General features: G+C 40.2%; 1 protein-coding gene across 34 annotated transcripts in view; it reads left to right on the top strand.

The window, feature by feature from the left end:
- The window catches only part of C2CD5 (C2 calcium dependent domain containing 5), a 125,377-nt gene that overhangs the window by 93,704 nt on the left and 11,621 nt on the right, over window positions 1–20,052 (top strand). For all 34 annotated transcript variants that reach the window (XM_043516534.1, XM_043516516.1, XM_043516531.1 and 31 more), the window contains 6 exons: window positions 809–872; window positions 8,926–8,987; window positions 9,638–9,736; window positions 10,182–10,271; window positions 11,346–11,433; window positions 12,740–12,826. In XM_043516534.1, coding sequence (XP_043372469.1) covers window positions 809–872; window positions 8,926–8,987; window positions 9,638–9,736; window positions 10,182–10,271; window positions 11,346–11,433; window positions 12,740–12,826 — 490 coding nt within the window. The remainder of the gene's footprint in view (window positions 1–808; window positions 873–8,925; window positions 8,988–9,637; window positions 9,737–10,181; window positions 10,272–11,345; window positions 11,434–12,739; window positions 12,827–20,052) is intronic.

Below are 20,052 nucleotides of genomic sequence, written 5' to 3'. Positions count from 1 at the left end.
ATCACTGATCCAAGCCTTAAATAGCTTGTATGCTAGCACCTCAGTATTCAGTGTTGTATCCCGAAAATTCCATTATTTTTGTGATTATTAATACAATTTATTTATTCTTTGTGGCTCCTATTATATTGTCTTTTTTTATGTCTGGGGAGCTAGAATTCTTTGAGTCTAAAATTTTATTAAACTAAATGGCCTTCAGAAAACAGAAGGACCCTGGAGTTCTCCCTCAGGTGAAGAGGTGCATGTTATAACTTAATATTTGAAGTGTACTTGTTTATTCTGAAACTAAATTGCTTTTTAATGAGCATATATTTAAATGAATTAAATATTTTGAAGTACTGTGAGAAGTGTAAAAATAAATTGTTTTGTTTCTCTGAAAGTGCTAAATCAAAAATTATTGAATTTTAAACTTGAAAATGGTGGTCAGTTGATAATTATAATAAAACTTGAAGAAATGGAGTATTGTTTTTTATTTTTAAAAAATCTTGATTAGTTGTTTTGTATTTTGTTCAGTTTGCCTCTTTATTGATCCAGCTAGTCTTTTCAGAAGTAAATATGAAATTTAAAAACTTTGGTATGGTTTTTCAAAACTGGGTGTCTAAGTTTGGGCTAAAGCCCTTATTTAGGAATCTAAATAAGTTAATTGATTTTCAAAAGTGCTAAGTACCCAACAATTCCCAAATTAGTCATTTATTTAGGCATCTCTAAATAAATTTACCTATTTAAAAAAAAACACTCAACTTTTGTATCTAGTAATAACCTTGTTGTAGTATTTTTGTCATCTTGACACTACCAATGTATTTTGTTTCAGATTGATGATACAGATGCAATGGAAGATGTACATTCTTTACTGACAGATGTTCCTCCACCTCCAGGTAGAGTAAACAAAATTCTCATGCTATGTGGTTAAAATTAATAGTTGTATAAACTTCTGGCAGTCTTTTTCACAATATGCTGGATAATAGAGAATTGTTTTATTTCATGCAAGGTGAGAATTGGAAAAAAAAATTCCTTGAAATGCAGTATTGTGGGTCAGATCTCACAGAGGAGAAATACTTTGTCTCTCTTGAGAATGTGCTGTTTGTAACCTGAGGCAAGGAAGGTTGATTTCCAATACACGGTTGTGTGCTGATCATCTTTTTGTATCATAACTGGAAATTCAACATGGTAGTCATTTCCTTGTAGAGTGAAAAGTTTCAAAATTCTTGTGTCTTTTGCACTAGTAATTCAGTTTCTGCAGATTGTTATATTCTGGATGGCTGAAATGTAGGTAGAGGGTTCACTGAAAGTAGAAGTATTAAGTCAATATATTGCTGTAGTGACTTTAGCCATATAATATGAACTGTCCATTAGATATTGTGTTTTATTCCAGGAATGTTTTTTAAACTGAATAGTATTACTTGTTGGATCTCACGTGTTGTCAAATATATTTTTTCTTTCAATGTGGCAGTATTCATTTCCATACCGCTCTCCATATTAAAATCTACCGCTGTCTTCCACTGGAGCTTTCCAAACTGTTTATTTCTACTGAGGAGAGACAGTTCAAGAAGACATGGGTTTCTTAATTATTTCACCCACAACATCAAGTTTTTCATCCAAATCAACTGTGCTTATTTTCTCTAGAAAGCAGCAGTGTAATAAATAATAGCAAACTGGGTGTGTGTGGGGGAGGGTATTAATTTCTTCAATACTTGCTAAAGTCCTTGTGAATCTATAAACATCAGAGTTTATCACTGAACAAGAGTATTTGATTTTCAGAATTCAATAGATGCTACAAAATGAATTATTGACAGTGTAGCAGAATTGATTCCTCCCACCGTTGAAGGTGACCTGTGGCACCCTCCTCTATGGCAATCAAGTGAGAGCTTATAACCCATAACTGCCACCTTCCATGTTTGTCCATGTTGCCAGCAAGGATGGAGTGTCCTCTCCATATGATGTTGCTGCAATAGCCTGGGCAGTTGATATGGGGGTGCTGCTTTGGCCATGTGTCAGCGTCCCCCTCTTGACTTCACTGGTTTGGACCAAAGGAAGGCCGGGAATCAATAAATTTGGAACCAGCTATGCTGAAGGAGTTGCCAGTGCAGAGATCTTCCATCTGCTTGCCTTCTGGGGCTCCGCTTCAAGTTTGGTTGTCAGCCACAGCTGAAGGGCCTAATCTGTCCTGTGTGGATGTTGTTTGCTCATCCACCTTTTGATAGCATTTCCTCCATCAAGGGAAGGCATTTCTCCCACTACCCTCCTCAGGCACTCATCAGCCCGAAGCCATTGGCACTTCCTGAGGTTTCTGAGTTAATTAACCACCGCCGAGCTCTTGGCATTGACCAGTACACGTTGTACTGCTTATGGTCATAGCGGTAGCAGGTTTTCAATTCTGACCTGATAGAGCTAGATGTGTAGCCCACTGTAGAAGAGCTAAGCAAGGCCACTGATTTACTATCAAGTGGCAAGGCTCCTGGAAAAGATGGCCTCCCAGCAGAAATCCTCAAGTGCCGGAAAGACAGCCTATTACCATATCTTCATCAGATGCTACTTAAATGCTGGAAAGAGGGTGAGATACCACAAGAGATGTGTGACGCAAACCTCGTCACTTCATATAAAATTAAGGCTCAAGGGACGACTGCAACAGCTATAGGGGTATTTCGCTACTAAGTGTAGCAGGAAAAGCTTTCGCAGAAGTCATTTTAGTGCGCCTACAACAGCTGGCGAATCAGTTCCACCCTGAATCACAGTGTGGATTCAGGGCTGGAAGATCAGCTAAAGACGTGATATTTTCTCTGCGTCAACTCTAAGAAAAGTGCAGAGAGCAAAACCGACCATTGTACCTCGCCTTTGTGGACCTAACCAAAACATTTGACGCGGTCAGCAGAGCAGGTCTATTTGCAATACTAGAAAAGATAGGGTGCCCATCAAACTTGTTAAGTCTTCTATGTTCATTCCACGACAACATGAGAGCAACTGTCCAGTTTCATGGGTCCACTTCAGATTGCTTTGAGATGAAAAGCAGAGTGAAGCAAGGATGTGTTCTTGCCTCTAGACTCTTTGAAAACTTCTCGGTACTCTTGCACTATGTGTTTAAGGACATGAAAGATGGAGTGTATCTCCACAGAAGATCAGATGGGAAATTCTTTCAACCAGTCCCAACTTAAGTCAAAGACCAAAGTCAAAAAGGTGCTAATCAGGGAACTTCTATTTGCTGATGCCCTCATAGCCCACAATGAAGATCTACTACAAGAACTTATGGACTGCCTTTCGAGTACCTGTCAGGCACTTGCTCTCACCATCAGCAACAAGAAAACAGTTGTATTAGGACCGCAGGTTCCACAAGATCCTTCAATTACCTTAAATGCAAACCAGCTAGAAGTAGTCAAAAAGTTCAGCTGTATAGGTTCTGCAGTGACCACCAACCTCTCACTGGATGAAAAACTAAATGTTTGCATTGGAAAGGCTGCCACCACCTTTAGCAGACTGACTAAAAGAGCATGGAACAACTCAAAGCTTACCATCAAGACCAAAAGCTAGTGTACCAAGCTTGCGTCCTCAGCACTCTCATGTATGGTGAAGAAACATGGACAACTTATGCTCATCAGGAGAAAAGGTTAAATAGTTTCCACCTACATTGTTTATGCCTCATACTCAACACCAAATGGCAGGATAAAGTCACCAACACAGAGGTTTTTCAGAGGGCAAATTTACCAAGTGTCACAACCCTGCTCATGCAAAGACGACTGCGCTGGCTGGGCCATCTGAGTAGGTTGGAAAATGGACGCATAGCCAGGGACATGCTATACGGGGAGCTATCAGAGGGAACAAGAACAACAGGATGCCCAAGCTTCGCTATAAAGACACATGCAAGTGAGATATGAAGGAATTTGGAATTGATTCTGACCAATGGGGAATCTTGGCAAGTGATCGTAACAAGTGGCACCATCGTCTACATCAGGGTATCAAAGTCCATGACAGGAGTTGGCTCCTACAGCTTGATGAGAAAAGAGCCCATAGGAAGCAAGCAGCTCGCAACCAAGATACATGCACTTGCAATAACTGCTAAAGCTCATGCAAATCTCAGATTGGACTATTCAGTCTCATGAGACATTGTAAACCATCGACATCAGTGGTCACCAACCGGTAGATCGTGATCGACTGGTCGACTTGGAGCCTCTGCCAGTTGATCATGATCTCCAGCTGCTAAAAGTACGTCGGGGCTAAGGCATAGGCTCCCTGCCTGCCCTGGCTGTGTGCTTCCCCTGGAAGCGGCCAGCACACCCCTGAGGCCCTGGGGCAGGGTTCTCCGCATGCTGCTCCTGTCTGCAAGCACTGCCCCCGCAGCTCCCATTGGCCGGGAATAGGGAACTGCGGCCAATGGGAGCTGCAGGAGCAGTGCTTGCACGCAGGAGAAGCACGCAGAACCACTTGCCCCTCCCACAGGGGCATTTGGCTGCTTCCGGGAGTGGTGTGGGGCCAGGGCAGGCAGGAAGCCTGCCTTAGCCCCGCTGCGCCATCGCCCAAGGTAAGTGCTGCCTGGTGGGAGCCCGCACCCCAACCCTGAGCCCCCTCTCAGAGCCAGCACCCCAACACTCTGCCCTAGCCCTGAGCCCCCCTCCTGCACCCAAACTCCCTCCCAGAGCTTGTACTCCTCCCCCCTTCCTACACCCCTGCCCCAGGCTCAGCCCAAAGCCCCCTCCACACTCTGAACCCCTCGGCCCCAACCCTCTGCCCCAGCCCGGTGAGAGTGAGTGAGCGACGGAGGGCGGGGCGGGGGGAATGGAGTGGGCAGGGCTTTGGGGAAGGGATAGATCCTGGGTTGCACTTAAATTAAAAAAATGATCTTGTGTGTGAAAAGGTTGGAGACTGATTTACATCATAGTCTGCAATTCCCACTGTCTCTCGCAGACGAAAGGATGCCAACAACAGCAGAATTGATGCTAGAACTTCATATGAGATTTAGTGGTCTATACGTCTGTTATTTAGCAACGTTGTTGTTGTTTTAATAATGTATATATTGCACAATGTGCTACCTACTACAAAAGGGGTGGGCAAACTTTTTGGACTTAGGGCCCCATTGGGTACAGAAATTGTATGGAGGGCTGGGTAGGGAAGGCTGGGGAAGGCTATGCCTCCCCAAACAGCGAGGCGTGGCCTGTCCCCCACTCCCTATCCAGCCCCCCGGAATTCCCACCCCCATCCAACCCTCCCGACTACCCCCTGGGACTCCCACATCCTATCCAAACACCCCTGCTCTCTGCCCCCTGCTTTCTGCCAAACACCCCTGCCTCTCTGTCCATCCCCCGGGACGCCCGTCCCTATCCAACTTCCCCTGCTCCCCACCCCCTGACCACCCCCCTATCCAACCCTCCCTGCTCTCCAAGCTCCATGTTACCTGTGGGATGGGAGTAAGGGAGCCTCAGTCCTTTCCCTGTGTGTTTCCTCTGCTCCTTTGGCTGTTCTCCTTGGCAGTTGGGCAGGGCTCGCTGCCTGTCTGGGCTTGGCTGCTGGGGACAGGGGCCAAGCATGCTGAGGGTGGAGGGGGACCCTGGCTTGCTCTGCCCCTGTCCCCAGCAGCAGGGCCCAGGCCTTGACTGCCCCACTGCTCCTTGCCTCCCACCCCCAATCCCCCCTGTTCCCTGACCACAACGCCCTGGAGCCCCAGGTCTGGTGGCGCTATAGCCATGCCGCTCAGCCGGAGCTGCAGCCATGCTGCCCAGGCGCTGGGGGAACTGTGACTACAAAGGAGAGTAGCAGAAGGAGAGGGGCCGGGGGCTAGCCTCCGCTCCGCTCACCGCGCTGCTGAGGAATTGGGCTGGCTCCTTCACAAGCCTGTCCTGACCCCGCTCCCTGGCAGGAGCTCGGGGGCCAGAGGAAAGGGTCCTGTGGGCTGGATGTGGTCCGCGGGTCAAAGTTTGCCCCCCTCTGTACTATAACATTGTGATAGTTTCTTCTTTGGAAAAAAATTATTCCTACCTTTTGATTCTCACTTGTAAACAATCTTTTTGTTTGCTTGGGGGTTTTTGGGGGGGTTTTCTGGTTTCAATGTCTCTTTTCCAAGAACTTGTATTTTCATTTTATTCTTTGAAGCAGCACTTATTTGTTTTCCAAAATTCAGGTTGGTTTTCTTTTTTCTTCTTTGTTATCGCAATCTCAGTTCAGTTTTTTTTCTTCATGTGTATTAATATAGTTAATACAGAAATGTATATTTAAAATAGAATTCTTTTAGACTAATTTCCTTACTATAGGATCCAGCAACCAACTATACATTGTTCCTCATGGAACTTCAGTACTCAGGGCCCCAATTCCATTATAAACTTCATTTTAATAGCAAACGGCTAGTTACAACATACTCACCTTTTAGCTTTCAAGAATATCCTTGTAGAAAAGAATGGCAGTTATTCTTCAGAGATGTGAAATGTCATCTTCATGTTGTGACACATAGTTGTCTTTTATCATGCCTTCCAGCTTGCTTATATTCATAGTATCCACTCATGTATGAACTTCGACATGCAGTTGCAGGACTTGTTCTAAATTTCTTTTAATTACAGGTGAGTCGCATCATACGCGCATTTAACTTACACAAATTCAACTATAAGTGCTTGGCCAAAAAAAAAAAAAAGATACCTGTGAATAGTGCAGGCGATTCCGCCCACCATTCCACTCAATGAGCGTATGCCCCGGAGTGAGCGTGAGATGGGAGACATGAATCTGATGTTCCCTCAGTCGGTCTCAGTTCCCGCATGCCTCTGATAGCATGAGCATCTCACCGCACTGAGTATGATTCTAGTGTTTAAAGATACTGTACGTATTTTTCATACAACATTCCCCCTAAACATAAGCCAACTACTTCATCTGGTGCTCAACCAAAGAAACAGCGAACTGTTCCAACGCTGGAGGAAAAACTGGCTGTGCTGGACTTATTGAGAGACGGTATGTCGATCTCCAACATGGCGTGTAAATATGGCCACAATGAATCTAGCATCCATGCCATCAAGATTCAAGAGAGAGAAATTCGTCAAGCTGTGGCATCAAGTGCTCCAGTAACTGCTAAGGAGATAAGCCACGTGCATGATAAGACTTTAGTGAAGACTGAAAAGGCATTAAACTTATGGCTGGAAGACATGAACCGTAAACGTGTGCCTATCGATGGCAACACGTTGTGAGAAAAGGCTCTTAGCCTGTACGTGCTGTTCAAATCTCCCGCCAAAGAGGGACAGCCTTCTGATGAGAAGGAATTCAAAGCCAGCCAAGATTGGCTTAACAGTTTTAGGAACCACTTCAACCTCAAAAACGTGCAGCTACTAGTGAAGCTGCATCTGCCAATGAAGAGGCAGCAAAAGCCTACCCTGAACAATTGAAGAAAATCATAGAAGAAAAGGGCTAACTTCCGGAACAAGTTTTTAATGCTGACGAGACTGGGCTCTTCTGGAAAAAAAAAAAAAAAAAAAAAAAAAAAAAAGCCCAACCGCACTTAAACTTCGAAATCAGAAAGAGAAGCCCAATTTGCTCAAGGGTTCCAAGTAGCAAAACATTTGAATGATTTAATTTCTGAATACAATCCCTCTATGGAACAAAGCCTCAAAATCACACGTTGTGTTACAGACGATTTGAGACCGTATCAAGAAATGGTTAAGTAGCTCAAGAGACAACAGCGACAGTTGCTGATCACCATATTTTTCAAGGAAAAACAACCAGCCTATGCAATCAACTTCTCAAGCTGAACCAGAGCCAACCACTTCTTCTACGACTCGCTCTCCGTTACCCAAGCTCTCTGTCACCTTCGTCTCCTGGATTGACATCAAGCCCTGATGACCCCCCTGTAATTAAAAATACAGTACTGTAAAATTATATTTTGCATATGTACTCTTTATTATATACTATACATTTATACATGTTATTGTACAGGGTTGTATACACAAAACTTTATGGGCGGTTTAAGGGATTTTTCAAGGGTAATTTTAACTGTACACGATTTTAGCCTCTCATGCTGACTTTAGAACCTAAGCCCTGCGTAAGATGCGACTCTACTGTATAGCCTTCGTGAAATAGAGTTTTATTTGAAAGCCACAAGAAATGTTATTAAATATGCCATCTTGTGATCATATTTATATAACAGTCAAACAAATATGGCAACATTTATGAAAAAGAATCCTGGTGTGGAAAAAAAATCAAGCATTTCCAGAACTGGTCATTTGTTATAATGAGGATTCTGTGTATATTATGCAAGGTGATAAACAGATTATCCCAGTGGTTATTAAATTTCACAAGACAGAGATTTTTAATCTCATAAATAATTAGGGCCGTCGGCAGTTAACTCGCGCGATTAACTAAAAAAAATTAATTGTGATTAATTGCAGTTTTAATCAAACTGTTAAACAATAGAATACCAATTGAAATGTATTAAATATTTTTGGATGCTTTTCTATATTTTCAAATATAGTGATTTAAATTACAACACAAAAGAAAGTGTACAGTGCTCATTTTATATCATTATTTTTGATTACAAATATTTGCATTGTAAAAAACAAATGGTGAAAAGAAAACTTTTATAACACTTTATACTGACTTGCTGTGCAATACCCCATTTTTAGGTTGTATACTCTTCTAGGTCTGACTGTCTTGTTTTGTGAGGCATTTTTTTGGCAAATGAAAAAAGCTTCATTACCATAATTTGTATATTAAGCTTTATACTTTTAAGAATATTTATTTACTAATGCTTCACATTTTTGCTGCTATGTAGGTTTTTAAACTTTGGTCTATATTATGAAATACCTTATGTTTAGAAAGCTGGTATATTCCTTTAGTACTGCTGTATGTTTTTAAATTTATGCATAGCAATATTTGAAAAAAAGTCCTGGGGAAAGTTAATTTAGCTTTTGCGAAATTCTGCACTACTTCGTGCACAGCACATTATATAACTGTGAATATTTTCTTTAACAGGTTTTTACAGTTGTAACACAGAAATTATGCCTGGCATAAATAACTGGACTTCTGATATACAGGTAAAGTTGCTTTTAAAAACAAAAAGACCTTTTAAAACCAAACTTGTATACAAATATACTGTTGACATTGCAATAGATTTTTGAGAGTAGTTGTACTATGAAAAATGACACTCCCTTACTCAACATATCCATTCCTGTTTGTTTAAATAGATATAACTGAGTTGTGACAAAAATAAGTTTTTATTGCTTTATACTTCTGTTGCATTGCAGAATCAGTTCAGCCAAGAAAGTGTGAGCTGCATTGTGCATAGTCAACAGAATAGATTTTAGAAGATCAACTTAGTTATACCTGTGCAATTCCTTCCAAGGTAAAGGGGTTTCATGGGCGTAACTATGGGTATGATTTGGCCCGCAGAACCTGGTTTGCTGTTGATGAGTGATATGGTAAGAACCTGGGCTGGCTTTCAAGCCCCCGATGAGGTTGAATTACCTAAGCTTACTTTTTTTTTTTTTTTTTTTTTTAAATATTTTTGAGAGTCACCCTTTGTGTGATCATAGACTTTCACTTTTGTTTCTTCCTCTTTCTCTATTAACCATGACTACTACTGCTAATTAATGTCTTGAATTGACTGCTTTGTTCCCTCTATTGCAACATATAGATTTAAAATTGAGGAAGATTAAAAATATAAACGTTTATGTTTCTGCTTCAGATGTTCACCTCAGTAAGAGTATCCAGATTAAGCAACATTAACCTGACAAATCAAACACTTAACAAGAACTTTAATGATCTCTGTGAGAATCTGCTTAAGGTAAGAGTTCTAGTTTCCATATGTATGTATTTATTTAAATAGAGGTAACACGGAATTTAGGTTACATTGCAAACAACATTTTGTATTTTCTTTAGGCTTACCTTTCAAAATTATAGACTTGTTTTAGGTTGCATCTGTAATTAGTTCCTGAGCAGCTCTACAAATATTAAATGCTGGCTATATGATGCTAATAGCTCCTGAGACACATCAAATCAGAATAAAATCTTTGACTCAGCATGTTATAAAAAATAACAATATTAAGCTATTGCATAGAGCAGACAACGTACCATAAACCTTTAAACCTCAAATGAAATCACTAATTGAGTCTTAAATAAGAGAAAATAATAGGGTAATTATTTTTACTGCAAAAAAGAAATCCAGAATAAACCAGATATAGAATTAACATTATTTTAGAATAACACAAATAATGTATTGTATTCGACAGAGTCTATATTTTAAGCTACGATCTATGATTCCCTGCTGCCTTTGTCATGTAAATTTTACAGTGGCTCTTCCAGAGGATGAAGTAATTCAGGTAACTAATTTTCTTCATTTGTTATTAATGCCACTTTGTTTTCTGATTACATTAGCTCTTGCAACATAAACTAGATTAGATTGAGTCAATAGTATGCTGAGGGAGCTTTAAGGAAGAACTGTGTGCCACAAGATGTTCATTCAGCTGTTCACACTCTGCCTCTGATTATATGAAACAGCACCACAGCATATTATTGTGCTGATGGAATGCCATCTTTCCAATGAAATATAAAATGGAAGTTCCTGACTAGTTGCTTTTAAAGGTGCCCCATGGCACATACAATAAAAATATGGCTGCTTAATTCACCATCCTTTACAAATTCTAAATTTGGTAACTTTGTTTTGATTACCTAATTTTTTCTTGCAGTTTCAAGAGGATGCAGTTTATTTCTTCACTTACTTTTAATACAGTATGTGTTTTGTTGGTGTAAGCTATTAAGCAACTCCTCTGTTTGCAACAAAAGTGTGGCTTCATTTCTGTGGCCAGGGGAAAAATTCCTTTATATTCCTTGCCAACCTCACAGAGTACCGTGGGCTCAACTCATATTTATAAGATGCTTTGCTATCCTCTGATGAAAGGCAAAGAATTGATGAAAATAGAAAATCCTAATTATGCTTTGGTTTTGTTCACACACACTTTTTAAAAACAAAAACAGAAAAATTGTTAGGTGGCTCTTTTGACAACAGATCCTAGCCAATATCAGTTCTTAGACCATCTCTGCCATGGAAGGTTGTTTTATATAATATCTGCTGTGTTTCTTCATTCTAACCATGTCTGCCATTTTGTTAGCTTCTAATTACTACGATTAAGTGTCTCAAACATTGTTATTTATATAGAACATTGCCATTAATGAGTTCTGGTATTTCATAGGTATCTCTTGTCACAAAACAGTACCTTGAATATAGTTAACAAAAATGTAAGTGCTGCTAAAAAACAAACAACTTATTTCTACTCCCAATAACATGCATTTTGTAAATTTTCCCCATAGCAGAATGTTAATTTTGGCAAAGCTTTTGGAAGATTGTACCAGAGAGATTTTGTACTAACAATATGTACTGTATCTTTTGATTGCAGGTCACAGTCACAGCGGTTGCAATAACATTTGACAAAAATCAAGCTTTACAAACTAGTAAAGTCCCTGCAGAAAAAACATTGCAAAGGGGTAAGAATTTTGAGGGAGGTGAAATGATCAATTCTTGATAATCGTTTGTATAGGAAAGATGTTTACTGTGTAGTGGATGATATGATTTTTAGTTTATCAATTCAACCAAACACTTCTTCACTGGAGAACTCTCTCTAGTCAACAGACCTGAAACTATATGAAAGAAATTCTTAGCCTTATTTCATGCTCCAGTTTTTTAAACAAACTTTTTAATGGATTCTAAAGAATGAGTGGTCTACTCATGCATTTTCCTACTGCCACTGTGCTTTGGAAAAAAGGACGTATTTATCATAGAATACTTGTGCTTATTCTTATAAATTGCAGAATCTTTTCATAAGATTTTAGGAAATTCATTATTCACAATACTGAGAAAACTAGGCTAACTGACTTTTTGGAACTCGGTGAAGTGTACGACATTCTGCAGGGAGTGGAGAAGATTTATGCAATTTATGTATGAGCTTGCTAAAAGAGCACCCATGCTAAACTGAGGAAGAATGCATGTTCTAAAGAAATTTAGGTAGACCTTTATTTAAACTATTAATGATGGAGGTTGATAATGGGCTACAGAGCCTTGGCATCGAGTTCACTGGTTTAAATCTAGATCTGTTCAATAGTAACTGAAAATAGTTACCTTTTTATGGCTGTTCAATAACCAATGTGAATTAAACTGATAATTTCAGTCTGGTTCCTGACACTGAAGTGTTTGAGTTCAGGTCACAATTGATATCCTCTCTGCCCTGTCTGCAAAAATGGACTGAGCTTGGAAGTTTAAATTCTTTTCTCACCTCTTGAAATGGCCCTTCAAAGCTGAGTTTGCAAGCGTTCAAGTAATTAACTGGCCAGTTGAGGGGGCTTTCTTCTGACTCTGTGTTATTTATCTTGTGTGGATAGTGAACTTAAGCTTCCAGGCCTATCCAATTTCTTTCACTAGCACTAAAGAGATAGAAGAACCAGGTATCAATAGGAATTTTTGATTAGATAAAATATAAGAAAAACCGACTATTGGATACAGTTAACTTAGTTAAGGCAGACCTAAAACAGTTGGGTTGGTTTTCCTAAGATATTCCTATTTAAGTCAAGCGCTATTGAGTGGAATTCAGATTCTGTCCAAGTAGTTTTGCAGCTATATTTATTAGCAAACGTCTAATTGCTTATCTGCACTCTAAAGTCCATCACTATGTATTTATGTTGAATAAATGTTTTCTAGTAAATCCTTACTAAATTAAATCTTACTTATATTGGCAAGATTTGGGGGTTTTGGTTAAATATCTGTTTAATGTATGTGTATATTTCTTCTTTGTTGAAGCCTCTACAGATAATGAAGAGCAGCTACAATTTCCGTTGGAACTTTGCTCTGATCCTCTTGTTTCTCAACCATTCTCACCAGCTAAAGGTTGGTTAAATGAAAAGAAAAAATAATCCTGTATGCTGTTCCACTCACTCACTCCGTCATTGCTGGTGGATTGTATTCTTTTGAAAGCAGCTATGTATCATGCTTTGACATTCTGTGCTACCTCAGACGTAATGAAATGCTTTGCCCTTCAGTCAGATTTCTCAAGCATTAAATAAGAAGGATTGGTTAGAATACTTCTCTCCTCTTCCTTTGTCCTCTCACTTGTTACTTAACAAGAATTTTCCATCTTCTGCTCCATTTATTGTATTTAAATCATCATAAGTTGAGTCTTTGTCCCTGTGCAGCATTTAGTTTATTGGACTTCTGTAGCCCTGTTCTGTGCTGCCTTGTTTCTTCAAGTAGCACATGTAAAATGACTGCCCACAATACCAGACTCAGAAATTCAAATAATGTTGTTAAAATGTATCTCTCACCAGTTTATTCTTGGCAAAGAATGTTTTATCTTGTGAACTTTGACTGTTGGGCTGAGAAAAATGGATTACGATTTTCCTTGAACAATTTTTTAACTAAAGGGTGTTCATTATTTAAGAGGGAGCAAGTGAAAGGAAACTTAAGGTTCCCTGACGAATGGCTATTATATTGCTGTTTAGTGGTGCTTTCCATTGTTAAACAGCTATTGCATTCTACTGCAAAGGTAGCTGCACTTCAACAATGGATGAAGTGTTTCCTGTATAAGTGTATTAAAGGGCCAGATTGTCAGCTCCTGTAAATCAGTTCCATTTACTTCAGTATGTATAGTAGCTGAGACTCTGGCCCACATTGTTTTGGAATGAAATAAGTTTAATAAACAAAGGAGATCACTGTTTATTATGAACATTTCTTTTTGGATGGTTAGAGAGCTCCCTCTTCTACCTGTTGTATAATGTCACATATGCTATAAAAGAAGAAGTTTCACCATTGTTCAGATTTTTCCAGAGGTCAGTACAGTCAGTTTAGAACAGTATCCTCTTCTGGTGGGTTTTTGGTTTTTTTGTTTTGTTCTTTTCTGCTATGATCCGTTTAACTTTTTTATTACTCCCTGTAAAAGGAAAGGTTGGAAAAACTGGGCATGTTAGTCTAGAGAGGAAAAGGTAGGAAGGAGACATCAGTCTTCGAGTATATGAAAGATTGATACAAAGAGGATGTTGATCACTTGTTCTCCATGTCCATCAAGGTTTGGAAAAGAAGTAATTGGCTAGGTTTACAGTAAGAGAAATTCAGGTTAGATATAAAGAAAAATTTTCTAACTATAAGGAAAATGTACTCATAGAATATCAGGGTTGGAAGGGATCTCAGGAGGTCATTTAGTTCAACCCCCTGCTCAAAGCAGGACCAATCCCCAACTAAATCATCCGAGCCCAGGGCTTTGTCAAGCCTGACCTTAAAAACCTCAAAGGAAGGAGATTCCACCACCTCTCTAGGTAACTCATTCCACTGCTTCACCACCCTCCTAGTGAAAAAGGTTTTCCTTATATCCAACCTAAACCTCCCCTACTGCAACTTGAGACCATTACTCCTTGTTCTGTCATTTGCTACCACTGAGAACAGTCTAGATTCATCCTCTTTGGAAACCCCTTTCAGGTAGTTGAAAGCAGCTATCAAATCCCCCCTCATTCGTCTCTTCTGCAGACTAAATAATCCCAGTTCCCTCAGCCTCTCCTCATAAGTCGTGCTCCAGCGTTCATATCATTTTTGTTGCCTTCCACTGGACTCTTTTTCCAATTTTTCCACATCCTTCTTGTAGCGTCGGGCCTCAAACTGGACTCACTACTCCAGATGAGGCCTCACCAATGTCGAATAGAAGGGAATGATCACATCTCTCAATCTGCTGGCAATACCCCTACTTTTACAGCCCAAAATGCCATTAGCCTTCTTGGCAACAAGGGCACACTGTTGACTCATATCCAGCTTCTCGTCTACCCTAACCCCTAGGTCCTTTTCTGCAGAACTGCTGCCTAGCCAGTCAGTGTCTAGTCTGTAGCAGTGCATGGGATTCTTCCGTCCTAAGTGCAGGACTCTGCACTTTGTCCTTATTGAACCTCATCAGATTTCTTTTGGCCCAATCCTCTAATTTGTCTAGGTCCCTCTGTATCCTATCCCTACCCTCCAGTGTATCTACCACTCCTCCCAGTTTAGTGTCATCTGCAAACTTGCTGAGGGTAAAATCCACGCCATCCACCAGATCATTAATGAAGACATTGAACAAAACAGGCCCCAGGACTGACCTTTGGGGCACTCCACTTGATACTGGCTGCCAGCTAGACATGGAGCCATTGATCACTACCCGTTGAGTCCGATTATCTAGCCAGCTTTCTATCCACCTTATAGTTCATTCATCCAGCCCATACTTCTTTAACTTGCTGGCAAAAATATGGTGGGAGATCATATCAAAAGCTTTGCTAGAGTCAAGGAATAACACGTCCACTGCTTTCCCCTCATCCACAGAGTCAGTTATCTCATCATAGAAGGCAATTAGGCTAGTCAGGTTTGACTTGCCCTTGGTGAATCCATGCTGACTGTTCCTGATTACTTTCCTCTCCTCTAAGTGCTTCAAAATTGATTTCTTGAGGGCCTGCTCCATGATTTTTCCAGGCATGCACCCTTGGAGCATCCCCCCTCGCCCCCGGTGGCTTAGTGTAGAACCACAGTTGTCACTGCCTCAGTTCCCCTTAGCATGCTTTCTGTAAATGCAGTGAGACTTGTATGTATATTGAATGGTGCCCTTTCAGAGGTCTAGTTTATTTAATCGAAAGGTGGAACATGTTTCTGCAAATAAGCCTCCACCTCAGCATCTTAGCTGGGGGTAGGGGGGTAGAGGGTGATAGGGGAAAGGGCAGAGTTAACCTTAGTCAATCAACCCAATTTAAGTCCATCTATATCCTCCATCCAGGCTCTTGCAAATGGGGCCCTTTTGACCCAGGGCCTCTTGTTATCAGCTAAGGAATGGTTCTTCATCTGGGTTCAGGCTACCCAGAGAGTTTAAACCCCGGAAACCCTTCTCTGGAGCAGCATATAATTCGTTTGTGATCTGGAGTTCTTACTGTTACTTGTTGAGGTCCTCCCATTGGGACCAGGTTTTGCTAGGGCTTGGCATTCACAGGTCTTCCTTTTCCTTTCCTGCAAGTAGCACTCTTCCCTGGTTTCCTTCCTAGTGAGGCTCCATCACCCTGGTAAGCCCTCTGCTTAGAAGCATTTCTCTGAGCTCTAACTTTCTTTCTGAGCCATCATAACTCTTCATAAAGCCGACATGTTCTTTAACTAGTTAATTGTCACCCAGCTAGTTAAAGAATTCTCTTCCCCAGATGGATCTGTGTTTGCTCATTCTCCTTATTGGAGTCCACAGTTAAGATGGATGCCTGACCACCCCCCTGTCCCTTAAGGGCCAGCCCCCATGATAGGTAGATAAGCACTGGAATAGGTTATCTGGAGAAGTTGAGGAATTCCTGTCATTAGATGTTTTTAAGAATAGGCTAGACACATACCTATCAGGGATGGTCTTGATATACTTAACCCTGCCTCAGTATAGGGGAATGGACTAAATGACCTCTTGAGATCCCTTTTTTCCTTACATTTCTGTGACTCTGTGAACAATCTGGTATACATATACAAATTCTGTGCAAAACAGAGATGCTTCCCTTGATATTTCAAAGTTATCTTCTGTTGTTTTACTAAGGCACTGGGTATTATTTAGTCTTCCGAGTATTCTGGGGTCCATCGGTCAGTGTCCTAGATCTCTCATGCCTTTGAGAGTCAATGTTTTAACAGTTTAACCAGTTATACTGGAAGAACAGTTAAAAACCCAGGCACATAACCATTTCGACCTCTGCTTTTTTCCCCTTCAACCCTCTTTCCCCAACTGTAATCACAATGAAGGGAGAGGTGAAACATTCGTCATTTGTGTGGCAGCAGGAGACCATTCTCCAAAGATTACATTCAGTTTTTTGGTAACTGGCTCTCTAAATTCTCCATTAAATTAAGTGTGATGGCATCTCTGATGTGGCACTTTCTTGGTTTCCATTATTTTATTACACAAACTAGCCTTCTTTCAATATGGATTTCAATGTTAACTCACTGTAGCATTTGTGAGTCTTCAGTATCTTTTCACTCTATTAATACTAGAACACTTTATTTGCATACTAGCCACTGACCAGTAGAGGGTAGTCTATTCATAAGCAAATCACCTTTTTCAGTGTTCTTCACATTTTGTCATATTGTACAGTACACTGTTCTGGAATCTTTTAAGTGGACAGTTATTTAATCTCTTTTGATTGTTTACATGTAGGCACTAGGGTCTCAATATAATTATATAATTATTTCAAAAGTAAGATACTCTGATGATAATCCCCCATATTTTACTCTGTAAAATTATCATTAGCTTTAATATACTGGCACCGCATCTTTTGGTATATTAATCACTAATGAAAAAATAGTGTTTTTATCATCCCTGCGACAGAAGTCTACAAAGACTCGTATTCATATAATAGCCTGCAGACTTTTATATATTATCTCATTTTAAAGCTTTCATACTACACTTTGCCTTTGTAGGTTGTTGTTACTACTACTACCACCACCACAGTACCTTAAAGGGGCACACAGTCAACTTGAACGTCACATTTCTGTCTGCACACTTTTTTGTCTACTGTTGGTAAAATAAAACCCAAGATTAGTATAACTGAAAAGTTAATGCGAAGAAAATGTTTCTCTCTTTTTCACTTTTAAATTGTGCATTTGGTGGCATTTTTTATATAGCTGATTTCATTGTTTTGTTGGTCAGTTGTTTGTCCTATCTCACATACTAGTTTGATGGCAGTACTCTTATGCAACTCTGTGGTAGGGAGCACATGCTCTTTCCTAGGCCTTTCAAGAGGTTGTTTACTTGTAACAGCAGCAGAGTTTGGGTCCAGAAGAGTGAGTGAGGCCTTTTCCCAGAGACCCGTCACATTATTCTGTGGTTAATAGCAGTCTGTGGACAGTGGGAGCCCCTTTCAGTCCCTGGAACCCTAACAGAGTTTGGGCACCCTGTTCTTCCTCCCCTATAATCCTGAATGTGGCTGGTAGCAATGGGAGCATGGAAGTGGGGCAGCTGAGCCTCTTTCTTCCCTGCACCAGGTTAGGGAGCAACAGCAGCCAGGGAAAGGGTTGTGAAGCCCTCTTCTCTACTCAGATCTTTGGAGACTAAAAGAAGAAGAGGTCCTTGACTTATTGGGTCTCCAGTACAGGTCCTGGAGTAGTTTAGAGGTTGGGAGGTCGTACTTTGATGCTGTTGCTGAAGATGCTGGCCAACGGACAGGTATGTGAATGGAAGGGCAAGAGGGGGCTCTTGGCTGCACCCACTCTCCCTTGCTGTGAAGACTCTTCAGAACATCAGCAGGGAAATAGGAGCATCTTTATACAACTTTAAAAATAGATTTAAAATACATATATTCTAGTATTTAAAGGGTGATATTTCAGAAATGTGAATTTCTTAAAATTAGAGAATTTTACAAAAATGTCAAGTTGAGTGTCCTGTTAAGGTACAGCAGATGTTTTAAAACCAGCACAATTTATATAAGTAAATAACAGAATATTAGTATGAATTCAAGTTACTTTACTGTTGTTGTTGTTGTTGTATTTGAAAGAGCGAAAAGAAGCTATGATCAATGTAAATAAAAAAAATAATCCACAGACCTAGTAGTCCCAGAAATTATATTATTTATAATTTGATTTATTTAAGATTGACTTTCTGTACTAGCTCCAGATTGGTTCTGATAAGACTGTCCTACATTATGAAAATTACCCATTGCTGACAATGGGTGTCAGTAACAAGTGCAGCTAAATCAAAGTTGGAGCACAGTTTAACTGCAAGGACAGATTGTGTTCAAGTCCTTTTCAGAAAGAAACGTGATGTGTCCAGGTCTAGACTTGTAACTAAATTCTGTTCCAGTGTGAGTTAAGCTGCACCACTGCTAACAACTCTAGCAAGCAGTGAGTAATTTTTTTGTAGACAAGGCTATCGTGGTTCCATGTGATGCTGTGCTAGCTATTTCCTTTAGCTATTCTGAGTAGCCAGAAACCAAGTGATAATCCATTTAGCTATGATCACATTTTAAAAGTGCTATCTGTTACAACTATGACTGGTTTTTAACAGACTGGAAATGCAGGTTTTCAGAGGAGAGACCTGGATGACTTTTGTGAAACTTTGGCGAGACTGTCAGATGAAAGTACAATAGATTTGATAACTACACCTTGATCATGCAAGGACAACATAGGTGGACTTGAGCTCTCCACACATGCTGACGGAGTCTGCCCACATGGTTTTCCTTGCAAGTACTGGCCTTAGCCTCTGCAGCATTTACTGTTTACTTAAACCAGGGCCTTTCACCAATCTTAATAGTAGCCATTTACCAACCATGTCGATTTAATCATGAATCTCATGGGTTTTACTTAAAGTCCAGTTCCTGGAATCCTGTGATTACATGAGAATCTGGTTTTGTTTTTAAAAAAATAAGTTCCTAGACCTCATGATTGTGGAGAAAAGTTTGGAAGTGTGACCTAAGTGCACCCTGAAAGCTTAGGAAGCAAAGAAAAAGAGTCCCAAATTTATTATTTTTTTAAGTACAGAGTCACACACACTGTTGCTTATGGTAGGCTGAGCTGTACGCCCAATGAGAGATTGGCATATTAAGCTGTGGCCCTGATTTTCCTCTCATATCAATGGGAATCAGCCTTACAGACAAGACCGATAGACAGACCGACCGACAGACAGACAAATGCCATCAAGTTGAGTGTAGGGCCTTGCTTCACTCTGCCAAAAAAAAACCTCATGAATTTTTAAACTATTACGACTCTTTGGCTCCTAGTTCATGATATTTGAACTTTGGGAGTTGGGCAATACTAACAGTTCAGACTTCTACTGAGTAAATGATTGATAGATACATACATACATACAAAGATGAGGGAAAGGCTGTAACTTGTTTCCAGTATTTCATCTGAGAGTTATAATTTCTTGTAAAAATCAGCAAAAGTGGGAGGCTGAATTCAGTGTAGTCTCTCAAGTTGAGCCATTTGTAGATGAGTTCAGCTAAGCAAGCCTTTCTTCTAAAATGTTTTATGAAGTCTTCTATAATTTGAGCAGAACACTTCTTGTGCTCTCGAATGTAGAAGAAAGAGTGAGACAGATACATGATATCTGTTCAGAAGATATTGGATTTCTGCCATTTTCCCATTAAGTACTAGTTCTTTAATGC

This window comes from Dermochelys coriacea, chromosome 1 (genome assembly GCF_009764565.3).
Source record: "Dermochelys coriacea isolate rDerCor1 chromosome 1, rDerCor1.pri.v4, whole genome shotgun sequence".
Lineage (NCBI taxonomy): Eukaryota > Metazoa > Chordata > Testudines > Dermochelyidae > Dermochelys > Dermochelys coriacea.
Note: the sequence above shows the minus strand (reverse complement) of the source record. Positions and strands in the feature narration are given on the sequence as shown.